General features: G+C 40.0%; 1 protein-coding gene across 3 annotated transcripts in view; it reads left to right on the forward strand.

The window, feature by feature from the left end:
* MAGI2 (membrane associated guanylate kinase, WW and PDZ domain containing 2) overlaps positions 1–11,806 on the forward strand; it is a 1,381,189-nt gene extending 1,369,383 nt beyond the window's left edge. For 2 of the 3 annotated variants that reach the window (XM_081288532.1, XM_081288533.1), the window contains one exon: positions 8,925–11,806. In XM_081288532.1, coding sequence (XP_081144658.1) covers positions 8,925–9,583 — 659 coding nt within the window. In that variant the 3' untranslated portion in view covers positions 9,584–11,806. The remainder of the gene's footprint in view (positions 1–8,924) is intronic. The other variant, XM_081288534.1, reaches the window with a different exon arrangement.
* The last annotated feature ends 1,990 nt before the right edge of the window (positions 11,807–13,796 follow it).

Below are 13,796 nucleotides of genomic sequence, written 5' to 3' on the forward strand. Positions count from 1 at the left end.
GCTCCATATTCTTGCCAGTTGTTTTCATTCGTGCTATTATTGCTGTTTAATTTAGCCATAATAGGAAGGCTGTAGTGACTTCACCCCATAGTTTTAATTTTCATTTTTCTACTAATGAAATTAATAAGAACATCTTTTTATGTGCTTATTCACCAGCAGTATATCATTTTGGTAAAGTATCCCTTCAAATCTTTTGCCCATTTAAACATTTGAACTGAAACAACTTCATAGCTGGTGCATGTATAAACGTATAAATATACACAATAAATATACCTTATTTTGTCTGACAAAGAAGTAGAGCAGGAGTTATTCCATGTTATGGATGAGAAATTGAGGCTGAAAATGTTTGTCCAACTTGCCTACATTCACACCAAGTGGGAGAATTAAATAGAAGCCTCCCAGTTCACACTCTCTCCACAAGAGACAAGTAGGACAGATCTCAACCCCATGGGGGCTGTGCACTGACAAGAAGGGGCTGCATGGAACTGAGTGGCCCCTCACCCAATGAAGCTTGTCATTGCTGGCTGTGGGAACACATTGTGTGAGCACATTTGCTACTGCCTGCACCCCCGCACCACCAGTCCAACTCCCAGCTACTAACACTTAGAAAATAATGTCTTAAGCAAATCTCCCCTGACTTCCTCCTTTTCTACCACCTAAGTAGAGATTTCTGCATTTGAACAAACTTTGAGAGATAACCCTTCTTCATGCAGTGGTTTTAAAACTGGGGCTGGCAAGGGATAGGGAGGGAGAATGAATGCAAGAAGCTTAGGTTCAAACCCCCACCACCACCACTACCACCACCAGTCAAAGCAGCATCATTTTTTATCTGATTTTACATATTGGCTTATCACTGACAAATTTATTTGAAAAAGAAGGTGTGTTGATTTCCGAAAGTTTGAAAACCACTACTTTGGAGCCTTTCTTTAATTTGAGGGTAAGAAGGCCTCCAAGCCCCCTTAAAACACTTAAATCATCCTTATAATAAATTAACCAGCAAATTTCTTATATATCCTACAATGCAAATATTTTACTAATTTGAACTGATCCCTAGACAACCCCATAACCCCAGACCAATTGAAATCACTAAGAGTTTCCTAACCTGTGCTAAGACACACCTCTGAGGTTGCTAAAACTTGCCACAGGATATTGATTCCCCTTAGCCCTGAGGGCACTGAGGAAGGGTTGTCTTCAGAACCTGCTCTTTTTAAGTGAATTCCAGTGTTTATCTATGAATTTTCCTTTCCTGTTCATGAACAGATGTTGAAAAAGTTGGAAAGCCTTGGATTAGAATCCTAGTGATCTGGGCATAGACTCTGGAATTAGATAATCAGTTATCCTGATTCACACTTACTGGTTAAATGGTCTTGTCAAATTGCCTTAGTTTCCTAATCTGTGAAATGAAGATAATAGCACCTTGGTTCTTAGAACTGTTGTGAGAAGTACAAGGTAATATTCATGATACTACACACAGCACAGTACTAGTACACTTGAAGCACTCAGGAAATAGTCCATTAATGGCCCAATCTAACTCTGAGACTGACCTCTTCAGCCACAGATGAGCTAAAACATGCCACATATTTCACAACACTCCTTAGATTATGCTTTTAGAATGAGGGTAAATGTGAAGCTTCAATAAGCAAATATGGTGACTATTTTTAAAGTTATTAATGTTTGTAACACCTCATTTACATCTCTCTGGTAATAAAGGTGAAACATTACATGTTTAAAGACCATTAACAATGTCTCCAGACTAGAAACAACACTTCAAAAAGAGCAGAAACATAGGAAAATAGTTTAATTTCCAAAATATTTTAGATGCACATTTTTCTTGTTTATATTTTATTACAAAAAGCAATCACTTTAGTGATGGTTGAACAGACCCAAAAGCCTCATTATGGTTTGGACACAATCCTTTAACAGGTTTTTCTATTGAATACCAAATGACTTCACATTACTTTCCTTTGATCTACCTTAATCATTTATGTATTTACTAATAATATTTCAAATTAGAAAAAATAGACTCCAATACATCCTTATAATTATTCACTAACCCCAGTCAACAGTAGGTTTCAGCAGGAAAAGTTTATATAGTAAGAAGTAACACCAAATTCACGGATCTCTTTGCAGAATAATTTTACTTATTTAGCAGGAAAAGTACATGTGTCTCAAACTGATTCCGTGTTTCCAATATCTAATAGGAGTATTTTCAACTCAATCCTGGTTCAAGGAGTGACTTTGAGAGAAATATTTTTAAAATATAAGGTATTATCCCTGCCCATAAAAATTTCTAATCTTAATGTTCTTTGATCCATGCTCAAATTTCCAGCTTTTTCACAAATCAGTACTTGACTATAGTGATGGTCCTTCTGTGTCTAAGGTTCAAACACAAATGGCTTTTCAGAGTCTCCATTAGAAATAACAATAGATCTGCTTCTGACCATCACCATAGATGGAAGGTTCTGTTGCATCACCCCAGAAGAAGATATGAGCCCCCATTTCTCAGTTGGAATAGCAAAAGCAAGGCTATTCTGGTGACAGTGCTCCCACTAAGTTTGCTGAGCATCATCCAATTCAGAAGGCCATTCAACGGCCCTGCCAGCTAAGTGGTCTGGAGCACATTACCGGAGCCCTGTGTCTCAGCAGTCTTCTCGGTAAAGCCTGTCAGTTTGCATGTTTTAATGTGAGTTAATACATTTCAAGGGCTTAGAAGAGTGTCAGGCCCTGGCAAGTGCCTCATTCATATTGGTATCACTATCGTAGTACTAATAGCAATGAATTATTATCTTCCTGAGCATCCCACTCCAAAATGCACGTATTTGGTTCGTCCTGGGTTCAAACCCTGTACCAAAAGGAGGAAAGCAATATAGGAATTTTTATTCAGGGATTGGAGGACAATCCAGCCAACTGGAAGCCCTGAGTCTATTGATGAAGTATAGGGCAGATAACAGGCCCTCTTTCCCCTGCCACAGTCTCTGGCTCTCTCTAAGGGTTTCTGCCTTATTCAGCACAGGATCAAAATAACTCTCCCTTGATTTGAGTTATGCTTTCCTCCTCTGTACATTTTTTTCCCCCAGAGATTACAGCCATCTGGAAAAACCAATAATATAGATACTTTTTTACTGCAACAAGCAGTATATTACTAGCAGGTCAGCTCTCTGGTTACTGTCACTTGGGTTATATTTTAAAAACTAAACAAGTTGTTGAATCATAGTTCCTGTATATCAGGATTTCTATCTCAGCATATGAAGTGAAAGGAGTACATTTTCCTTTTCAATATTTCTGGGCTCCTGCAAGATAATTTAAGAGATCATACATCTTTTAACTCAAAAATAATTGTGTGTGCATAATCTGTGTGTATTTATACCAAGAACATATACTTCTGTATTAATCAGTCTATGTTCTAGGACAGCCACAATCTTGGTAGAAATGGTATTAGGAAGGGCAAGAAGCTTGCTCCTCATTTAGGAGAAGGATTTGCTTCTCTCACAATGGAACATACAGTATTTAAGGTCCATCTTACCCATGAGGTGGTAAGAATATTCCTTAGCATTTTGGGTAAATAATCCTCAGGGATGAAGCTCCTTTAAGCAAAGCCATTACATCCTTACAGTTGATGAGACTAACAAGGGAAAAAAATCACCAGTGGAAATTCAGGGGATTCATTGGAAATAGAGGCTCTCTACATCTGGCTTCCTCCTTCCACACTTCCCCCAACATTCAGTCATCTCCCCTCCCATTTCAAATATGCATTACCATTTTACAACCATCCTCCCCTCTCAAGAATGATAAAAGTCACAGACACAACTCTGCTTTTGACACACTATAATTTAAATAAAAATTGTTTGCCCTGAAGTGTTTCCTCAAGTAGGCATTTGGTTTCAGGTCTGCCAATTCCATTTGGGGAGTAGATTTATTCACTCATCAAATATTCATCAAGCACTTATTTTTGTGTCAAGCACTATCCTGGTTATTAAGCACACCATGATAAACAAGACCAATGTGGTCATTGCCCTCAGGAAGTTTCTAACTGGCATTTGAAACTGATGTTAATCAAATAAACAAACAACTGCACAATTACGAGCTATGTTTAGGAGGAAATAAAGACAGGATGCCGTTGAGGAGGATAGCGTACCTTCCACAGATTGGAGTTCTCTAGGGTGACATTCAAGAGTCCAAAGATGAAAGGAACCCACCACACGAGTAGTTGGGAAGAGAGATTTCCATAGCAGAGGACACAACAGTGACATCCCTGAAAAGAACATAAAACAGTGTGGTGGAGAATAGGGCATGAATGGAGATGGAGGTGGGAAGGAGATACAAGCTAAATCATGTAGGTTTCTGTAGGCTATGTGAATAATTTTGGGTTTTAATCCAAGAGCAGTGGGAATCTACTGAAAGTCTTAAGCAAAGAATGTCATAATCTACCTTATGTCTCAGAGATTGTGTCAGATGCTATAGGGAAACTCACTGCAGAAGGACAAGGGTGGAAGGAAGGAAAAGAGGGGTTACTGTGGTAGCCCATGTGAGAAAGGACAGCTTGGCAGGCCAACCCCTGGAGTGGGTTAACTACACAGGTTGTCCTGTGGAGGACACGTGGTTCGTAGTACATTGCACTGCTCTTTTCTGAACAGTACTGAACTTCAGTTTTGAAATTTTTGTCTTTACCAATCTCCTCGAGGGTTTATAAAAGATATCCATAGTCTTCTTTTATGTGTGATAGTCTTGAGCATCCTACCCTCGTCTCATCCTTCCAGAGAATGCCCTGTAGCTTGAACTATAGTGGTGAAAATTTAGGCGAACATAAGTTAATAAAATCCACTATGTTTGAAGATAATACTAATAAGATTTGTAGGTATATTATACAGGTGAGGTAAAGGAGAGCAAGGAATTGAGGATAATGCCAAGTGGTGACTGTACCACTTACTGAGATGAGGAAATGAGGGAGAATGAAGAACAGGCTTGGAGAAGAAATATTTCTATTTTGGATTTGTCACAATAAAGATGTCAATCAGGTAGAGCCATCAGGAAGCTGGATGGAAACACCAGCATAGAGCTGGTAGCATAAAGCTCAACAGAAACATTTGGTAGTACCATTGTATAAAAGCTACACAAATAGATGAGAACTCTTCAGATGATCTGTGGAAGAAAAAAATTAGCCAAGATCAAATCCTAAGGAGGTCCGGGAAAAGAAGAAGAGACGGGAAAGTGAGAAAGAATTACCAGAAAGGTTGGATGAAGAGCAGGAGAATGGAGTCTCACGAAAGCAAAGGGTCTAGTTTGGTTCTAGAAGTATTGATTGTGTGAAAATGTGGCAAGTGAAAGGATGAATACAGAGAGGCATCTTTTGGGTTTGACAACAAGAAGTTTCACTGTTGTGGGTGGAAGAGGACAGGCTGAGTAGCCAGTTTGGAATGGAAAGCTTTTTCCTTCTGGTTTCAACCAGTGGACCTGAGGACATTGTTTGGATGAGGGAGCTGCAGAAATCCCAGCAGGCCAGATGTGTCAGTTGCTTTCTTTCTAGAATGCATCTCTGTGATTTCTAATTTTAATTAGGACATTTCAGACAGGAAAGACTATAGAGCACATCATGTTTGATCACTACTTTGTAAATGAGCATGATCACATGCTTTAGCCAGTTCCCAAGTTCAAGAAAGAAAGAAAAGAAGAAGGGAGCGGAGAAAGAAAGAAGGGAATAAAGAAAGCAAAAACATTGTGCAAAGGAATCAGAACTAAATGTAATTCTTCTGTCTATAGTGTGTCAAGATTTCATGAAAACTAGAATTTGAAATGTTAGAGAAGTCTCTTCCTATCCACACTTCATGTCACCTTGAGGTAGGGATAGGGCCAGTTGGGTAAAGAGGCTGCCTGCCTCTTGGTGCTTTATGGAGCTTTGCAGGTTCATGTCTGTAAGGACACCACATGTTTAGAGAGGAAATATTTAGAATTGAACTGGAGAGTTCCTTTGCACAAAAATGGAAAATATGAAACCATACATATATGTCCACTTTGAAATCATTTTTACTTTATGATAAAATGATAAAATGTTAATTTATGATTAATATTCTTAATAGGAATTTCTGATTAATATTCTTAACATTTAATGATCTATAAACAAACTCTAGGGAAATCTTTTTATAATAAGAGAAAGCCCTTTGTATTTGTAAATGGAGAATCACTTAAGGAAGGCAAGAATAGAAGGAAAGAGAAGAGAGCCTCCCTTTATCTCAGAAGTAATCTGAGGCCATCTGATGGCCATTTACATGTGTGGTTCAACATTTTTCATATTCCTGGACAACAACTCTCCAGTTCAATACCAGACACATGGTAGGTAAGATGTTCTGGAATAAAAGCTAAGTATTCTGTTCAGTGATGGTACTTAGCTACTGTTGGTTAGCAGTGGCCACTGAGCAAGTTCATTTCACAAGTTTGGATCCTATTTGCAAGGTAACAACTTGGGATAGTTTTCTCAGTAAGTGAAAAGAGTAAAGAAGCCCAAATTTTACTCCTGGGTGGCCTATTTTGTAATCTTGGTCAAGTTACTTAACCTCTCTCTCTGCTTCAATTCCTTCTTCAGGAAATGGTGTGAATAATGTCAGCCTTCTCCCTATGTCTCAGAAGTAATTTAAGGCCAGCTAATTGACTCTACCATATGTGATGTAATGGTGGGGGAAAAGAGCTATTACAATGTGAAATATCATTACTCTGGTTCAAGTCAGAGACTACCCTTGCACACACTATCCTATAGCTAGGCCTCTGAAGTCTACTTTTAACTACCCCACCCTTGGTACCAGGAATTGAACCTAGGGGTGCTTTACCATGAACCACAGCCCCATTCCATTTTATTTTTTGAGACAGGGTCTTGCTAAGTTGCTTATGTCCTCACTAAGTTGCTGAAGCTAGACTTGAATTTGTGCTGCTTCAGGCTCCTGAGCCACTTGGATTACAGGGATGTGCCACCATACCTGGCCCACTTTTAACTCTTTAAAGCAAAATCTTCCTATGTGGGTGAAGTTACCACTATCATTGATTTTGAACTCTACTGCAGCCCAAAGGACCTAGTCCCCTTTTCATTGAACATTTTTGCATTGGTTGCAGATTATTCTTTGAGATAACCAGGAATATCTGAAGTATAGCCAAACCACTTCTGGGAATCATAGCACATGGGAATAACTGACCTATTGCACTTATCCAAAACCTCACCTCCAAATCTGCTACCAAGGCAACTTCCACAGGAGCCCAAACCCTAAGTGGGCAGCCACTGTAGCACAGAGGAAAAATATGGCTCAACTATGTGAAAATAGTCATCATAACCCTCCAGTTGCAAGTATTTCTCATATCCATGAGGTTGGACATTTTAGCCCCATCTTATAAAGGAAGAAATTGAGGCTCAGAGAGATCCAGTGGTTGGCCCAAAATCACATTATTGGTAAATAAATGCCAGAGGTATGATTAGATTCCAGGTCTTCTGATGCTTTCTTAAGATTTTTTACTTAGCATGTGAAAATGATAATGGACATCAATCTATGGAAAGAAGGAAGATAACACTGTGCCTAAAATATTCAAATTGCACATCAAAAGAGAGAGGTTTTTTTAATAACTGATTTGATATTCTAAGGGTAGCCAGAATTATTGGAAAAATCAGCTCCACTGCCCTCCTCCTCTGCTCATCTCTTTATAGGTCAATATCAAAGGTACCATATAAGAAGCTTCAACTTAAACACTTGACTTTCACAGACTGTATATGCATGGAACTTGAATCATATACACTGAGACTGGTGTGTGGGGCTGAATCTTCCAGCCACCTAGAATTCAATTATGAATGTGGTTTGGTTTTTTTTTTTTTTTTTTTTTTTTTTTTGGTTCCCCACCCATGACCCTATATCAATTCCTCAGAGAAAAAATTACAGTTTAGAATGGTATTACAAAGTTTGAGGATTTCCAAAGTCAGGAGACATATTTGTCACAAATATCAAGGGTTCACTGCATTGAATTGTCCTGCTTCAATTTTGCTTTAGTGGGCAGAAATTCAAGGATAATGTTGTTGCTCATGGTAGTAACTAACTCATCTTGGATTTCTAACACATCTGTCCTTCTACTTGGCTTCTGACCAGTGGTTGCTTTAAAAAAAAAAAAGTCACTTTTCATTTTTATCATACTGCTTTATATGTGTCTTGATGTTGTAAATTGTCTTAAATCCTTTTTGGAAATGGTTTACATCCTAAATAAATGCTGAAACTAGGCTTTCTAGAAAGAACCATTTATTATTTAGTCTGGAGGCATTCCATGTTAGAACTACAAAAAGAATTAAGGACAATGGTGTTTTTTAAAGGCAAAATGACAGTGAGAGTTTTTAGGTGAATTTATTCAAATTCTGAGATTATCTGGCAGTAGCTAAGGATTATGCTTTGAGTGACACCTAATGGTTGAGAAAGTCACTCTCCCCAACCACTTCAAACTACCTAGAACATTTTTTCCTTAAACCTTGGCTGTCTTCTTCAGAACTGCCTTGGTAATAGTTAAAAATACAGAGAGATGTAGGCCTCTTACTGCTGGGATCTCCCAGCCTGGTCCCTGGGCAATCCATCCAGAGTGATTCCAATGTTTACTCGAGTTTGAGAACCATTGATTCAAGAGCTGCCAAGTCAATGTGCCCAAAGCACTGTCAGGCCTGATGGCACCTCAAGAAGTTAGAGGGCCCAGGAGAAGGGTAGACCTCCCTGGTCTACCAAAGAGCATGGGCAGAGTAAGAGAAAGCACAAAATCCCCCTGGGCGCGGGCACTGCCCTCCTGGCAGTAAGGGTGGGGGTAGCCTGGGGCCTTGAAAGCAGTCCCCCGGGGCTGCCTGCCTTTGTCCCCGGGTGGTCGCGGGAGTGTCGGACCTGCGCTGCGGACGGCCTAACGCCTGTTCTCCGTGTCCACAGACGAACCCCACTCCTGGAGTTCTCCCGCTGCCGCCTCCCCAGGTCTGCCGGAAGTAGGCGTCTCTCTCGAAGACATCCTCTCTCCATTCTCTTCATCGCATCCAGCCCCACCCTCCGACCCTTCCCACCAGATAAGCCCAGACCCGACTTGGGATATCAAAAGGGAACACGACGTTAGGAAACCAAAGGAGCTTTCAGCCGGCGGCCAGAAGAAGCAGCGCCTCGGGGAGCAGAGAGAGCGTTCGGCGAGTCCGCAGAGGGCCGCGCGGCCGAGGCTCGAGGAGGCGCCCGGCGGCCAGGGGCGGCCCGAGGCTGGCAGGCCCGCCTCGGAGGCCAGGGCGCCCGGGCTCGCGGCGGCGGACGCGGCGGACGCGGCGAGGGCCGGCGGGAAGGAGGGCCCCCGCGCCGGGCCGGGCCCCGAGCTCGGCCGGCGCGATGGCCTCGGGGCTGCGCTCACGGGCCGGGGCGGCGGGGAGCGGCCGGGCGCGCGGGAGGCTGAAGGCAGGGCGGGCGCGCGCGCGGGTCCCCGGCAAGGCCCGCGGCCCCCAGGGGGCGCCCCAGCGCGCAAGGCGGCCGTGGCGCCGGGGCCCTGGAAGGTGCCGGGCTCCGACAAGCTGCCCGGCGTGCTCAAGCCCGGCGCCTCGGCCGCCAGCAGATGAGGCCAATGCCCACCACGCGCCCTGGCACAGGCCGTTCTTCTTAGGTTCCGTTTCATGGCGTTTTAATTTATTTTCACTGTCACACGCATAGATCCGCGAGGCACCAAGGCCTGGGAGCATCGATGTGAGGTCCCACACGTCCAGCGAGCATGGGCTGCACGGCGTCCACACGCAGACCTAAACTGAACCTAAAGCCCCCGGTTCCACGGTGGGGGCTTTGGCAGCTATGGAAGAACCAAAATAAAGTGAAGAACATCATAGAGAGACGGTGCAGTGTAGCTTTAGTTTAAAAAAAAAATAAGAAAGAAAGAAAAAAAATTCCCCCCACTGCATGAAGGATTTGGATGTCATCCAAACTTTATATCAAGAAACCGGACAAGTTAAGAGCAATCACAAACTGGAATATCGCCTTAAAAATCAAACTGCACGGAGCAAGCTGAAACTGAGACAAGATTATATCTTTTAATTGATCTAAAGCGTTGTAAATAAATTGTTCTTGACATATCTAGTCAGGGGTTAAAGGGTTTCTTTTGAAACATTCGGAACTGTTCGCCCATGACATGTTTCCATGGCTCACCCTTGGCATCCATCACCAGTATTAGCGCTGTTCCCTGCATACAGCAGGATTTAGAAATATAGTGAATTCATTGGTGTGATGCCATTTTTACTGCCATTTCTGTGATCAAATCATATTTCTGTACATTTTCAATGGTAGGAAAAAAAAGGTTTAAAAATTGTATCCTAGGAAACAGTTTGCCATAAGTCAGAGTTTTGCTGTTTAGCTCATAGATCTTAATTGATTTTCCTCTAAAATATGACTTTTAGAATTGAAAGACCACAATTTGTTTAATCAAGATTGGCAACGCTGCAATTCCTTTATGAAAAGGCTTTCCTGTTGTCCCAGACTAGCAAAGATAGTTTCTTTGTCAACACAGTTGTATTTCTCTTATTTTATTGTCTTGTTTTAAACCCACTCCATTACTTCATTTTGACAGAACAAAGGCAAAGTATTTGTCCTATATTTCCCAGATTACAATGAGTCTCTAATATTAAAAAATCACTATTATAACTAATTTATTTTCATTAAAGAACACGAGTACTTTTAGCATTCACTTCGGTTTATCTTTCCTTATTCATTTTTGTTTCCATTCGGTTTGCTTTTTGCCCTATTTTTTTTTTTGCATTTTTGTTATTTCATTAGCAACCTCCAAATGTTTGTGTTTTATCTTCATGAATCTATGATTGATCCCCTAGTGAAATTCTAAGACTTGCCTTTCTTCCCTGCTGTTTTAGTATTTCTTTGTAATATGTTAGCTTCAATTAATTATCCATTGGTACTTATTGTAGCTACACATATTAAAAGGCAAAATGTTTCTGAAGGCAATTTGTCTTTAATATGCTTTATATAAATGAGGCTTCATCCTTTCCATATTCTGCCCCTTACAGGATTTGAATGCAAATAAGTCTCACCCCCCTGCACTTGTAGTCAAATAAGTAAAAGGGGAGATCAGGTCTATCACACAAGGTCACATATAATAGCCTCCCTCACTGACTCTTTCCCTCTCCATAATTGCAGTAACCTGAGCACTAGCAGTTTAATTTCCATTAGACAGAGGACTAGTTTAGTTATTTGACAAGGGAATGTGGTTGAAAGCCTCATATGAAGGGTCTTGCAGCTTGTAAAAGCAGTTTCCAAAAATGAAACCCATTCATCATAAACAAAAGCACAAACACATGTAGCAGTTATAATACTTTTGGTTTAATCTCAATTAGTCTTTCTCCCCTGGACTAGAAATCCAGTATAGTTTGCCATTAATTTATTGAATCTGGTTTTGGACAATGCTTCTGTAGTGTAGCTGCACGTCCTGGTACTGTATCCTCCAATCTTTATTTTCCATGTGTTACAAAAGGAAAAAAATGAGATTACGCTTGCATAAACTCTAATTTGCACAGTTCACAGCTACTACTTGTGCAGTAATTGCTTTATGCGGCTGTAATCCATAACATGTGAAGACAGCACATCATCTAAATCCCATTCCAAATAATATTTCTGTGTAGTGTTAGCTGTGAATTTACCCTGTACAGCTGTATCTCTATAAATATAATTCCATGTATTAATAGTCACAGAAAGACTGTAAGTGAGCAACTATTTTTATGAAACGCACCACTATGGATAAATTAACTTTTACAGAAATCTTGTTTACTGTATGATATTCTAAAACACTGTCAAATAAAATATATATCCAAGAATCTTTTCTTTTTTCAACTATATAAGTTGTGTGTTAATTTAAAGTAGAAAATTACTGGGGGTTTATTTGGTTTTTAAAAACTGCAATTTTCACATATTTACCCCAAATAGAACTTCTTTGAAACTTGATTCTTAATGTAGTGGCATTACATGGGAAAGACTGTTGACTTTTTGTCCCAAGTGAACTTAGAATTTTCTCAGAGACAGTCTAGCTGGTATTTGCCTGTCAGCTTACTACCTTATTTGCGAATTGGCAATATGTTTCCATAGCTTGCTATGTTGATTGATACTGGGCCTTTTTTTTTTCCAAAAAGGATTCAAAATATCAATCAACAATAAATTCCATCCCATCATCTCCTATTAATTCTGAAACTTTTTCATACAAATTCTCAAGGATGTAAAAGTCCAAAATGAATAGCCAAATATAGATTTTGCAACATATTGTAATACCTGGATCAGAGAGAAAAAGCATTCTACATGGCTATTAATGATAACAACTCTGTCATCAATGAGTTTATAATTCAAAGGAACTGTCCCCAGTCCTCATCCTGTCAGGACTTACTATTTAGGTTAGTAAGAGTCCTAAAATTCCCACACTGTCAATCTTTTACTCCAATACCAATTTTTAAAAATCAAATACAATAGTATCACTTTTAGAAAAGAGGTGACATAAAATATGAAATCAGACACAAAAGATAGTTGTAATAAATCCATGTAGTTCTTTATGAAATAATCTAAGAATGACCCAAGCTGAAAAACTAAAAATATCTAAAAACTAATGTAGTTAGCAAAATGGGATATAAATATTAATTATATATATATATATATATATATATATATATATATATAGTAATTACCATTAAAAAAATAAAAAGTATTAGGACATCAAAAAGATAAGAAATCAAAAGCCAAAGGACAAGGCAGAGACTAAATGAGACAAGCAAGGCCCCTGGCCTGAATAGGGTTCTTGTCATGAGTTCAAGGGTCTCCAAGGTCAGAAAGGAAAATCTGAAAAACTGAAGGGAGCCAGATGGCACTAGGCTGAAGGACAGGCATGCCTCTCTTCCAAAGCTGCTATTTTGCTAAGGCCAGTATGGAACAGTCTTCCAGTTTTTCAAGAGAAGGAAATGATTAGGTACTTGAAATTTTATGTCTTTTTAAAGTTTGACATATTTAATTTACATTTTTAAGAAACAGTGAACAAGAAGACAAAAACTCTACCATGACAAACCACCTGCAGGACAATTCTGGCTCCCAGCCAGCTGATCTGTGGCATTATCTTAGAACAATCCCCAGGCCTGCAGCCGAGAATACTTGGCTTGCATCAGTAACAGACAGTACAGACGGCAGAGAGAGGGTAAATAAACTCTGTGGCTCCAGAGGTACAGATGTGCCTGGAAAAGCTTCAGAAGTGCATGCTAAACATGAGGCTCTTGCCAGAAACCAGCCTGCTATTCAGGCAGTTGAGGTGGGTTTGCCCGATCTTATTTGGAACTTTATATTTTTAATTAATTTCCCCCAAATTGTACAAGCTTGGGTAACATCCCAAAATTGAATCTGCCCTGTCCTCTTGATATTGATCTTTTTCAAGCCAAACTCACAGCAAAATAATCAAATGACCTTACTGCTGCAAAAAAAATAAGGACTTAACAGAGATTTCTTTTTCAGACACCATAGCACCACACAGAAATCACAAGAGTAGAAATCACAAGAGTACTCTCCCAGTCTTAAAATAGTAAGGGTACTATGTCTAATGATAAGTTCTGCATCGTGTCTAGATCATGCAGAGCGCCAATTAAATGTGTAGACGTATGGTTATGATTATCAATGATAATAATAGTTGTGGTTGTAAACATTTGGGTATAAACAACAGAATAACACCCTAGAATTAAACAGAACACTTGCTGGGCATTTAGGAGTACATCACCCAGGCAACTCAGTGATCAGGGATTTACAGAAGCCTAA

Source organism: Spermophilus citellus, assembly GCF_964194105.1.
Source record: "Spermophilus citellus genome assembly, chromosome: 3".
NCBI lineage: Eukaryota > Metazoa > Chordata > Mammalia > Rodentia > Sciuridae > Spermophilus > Spermophilus citellus.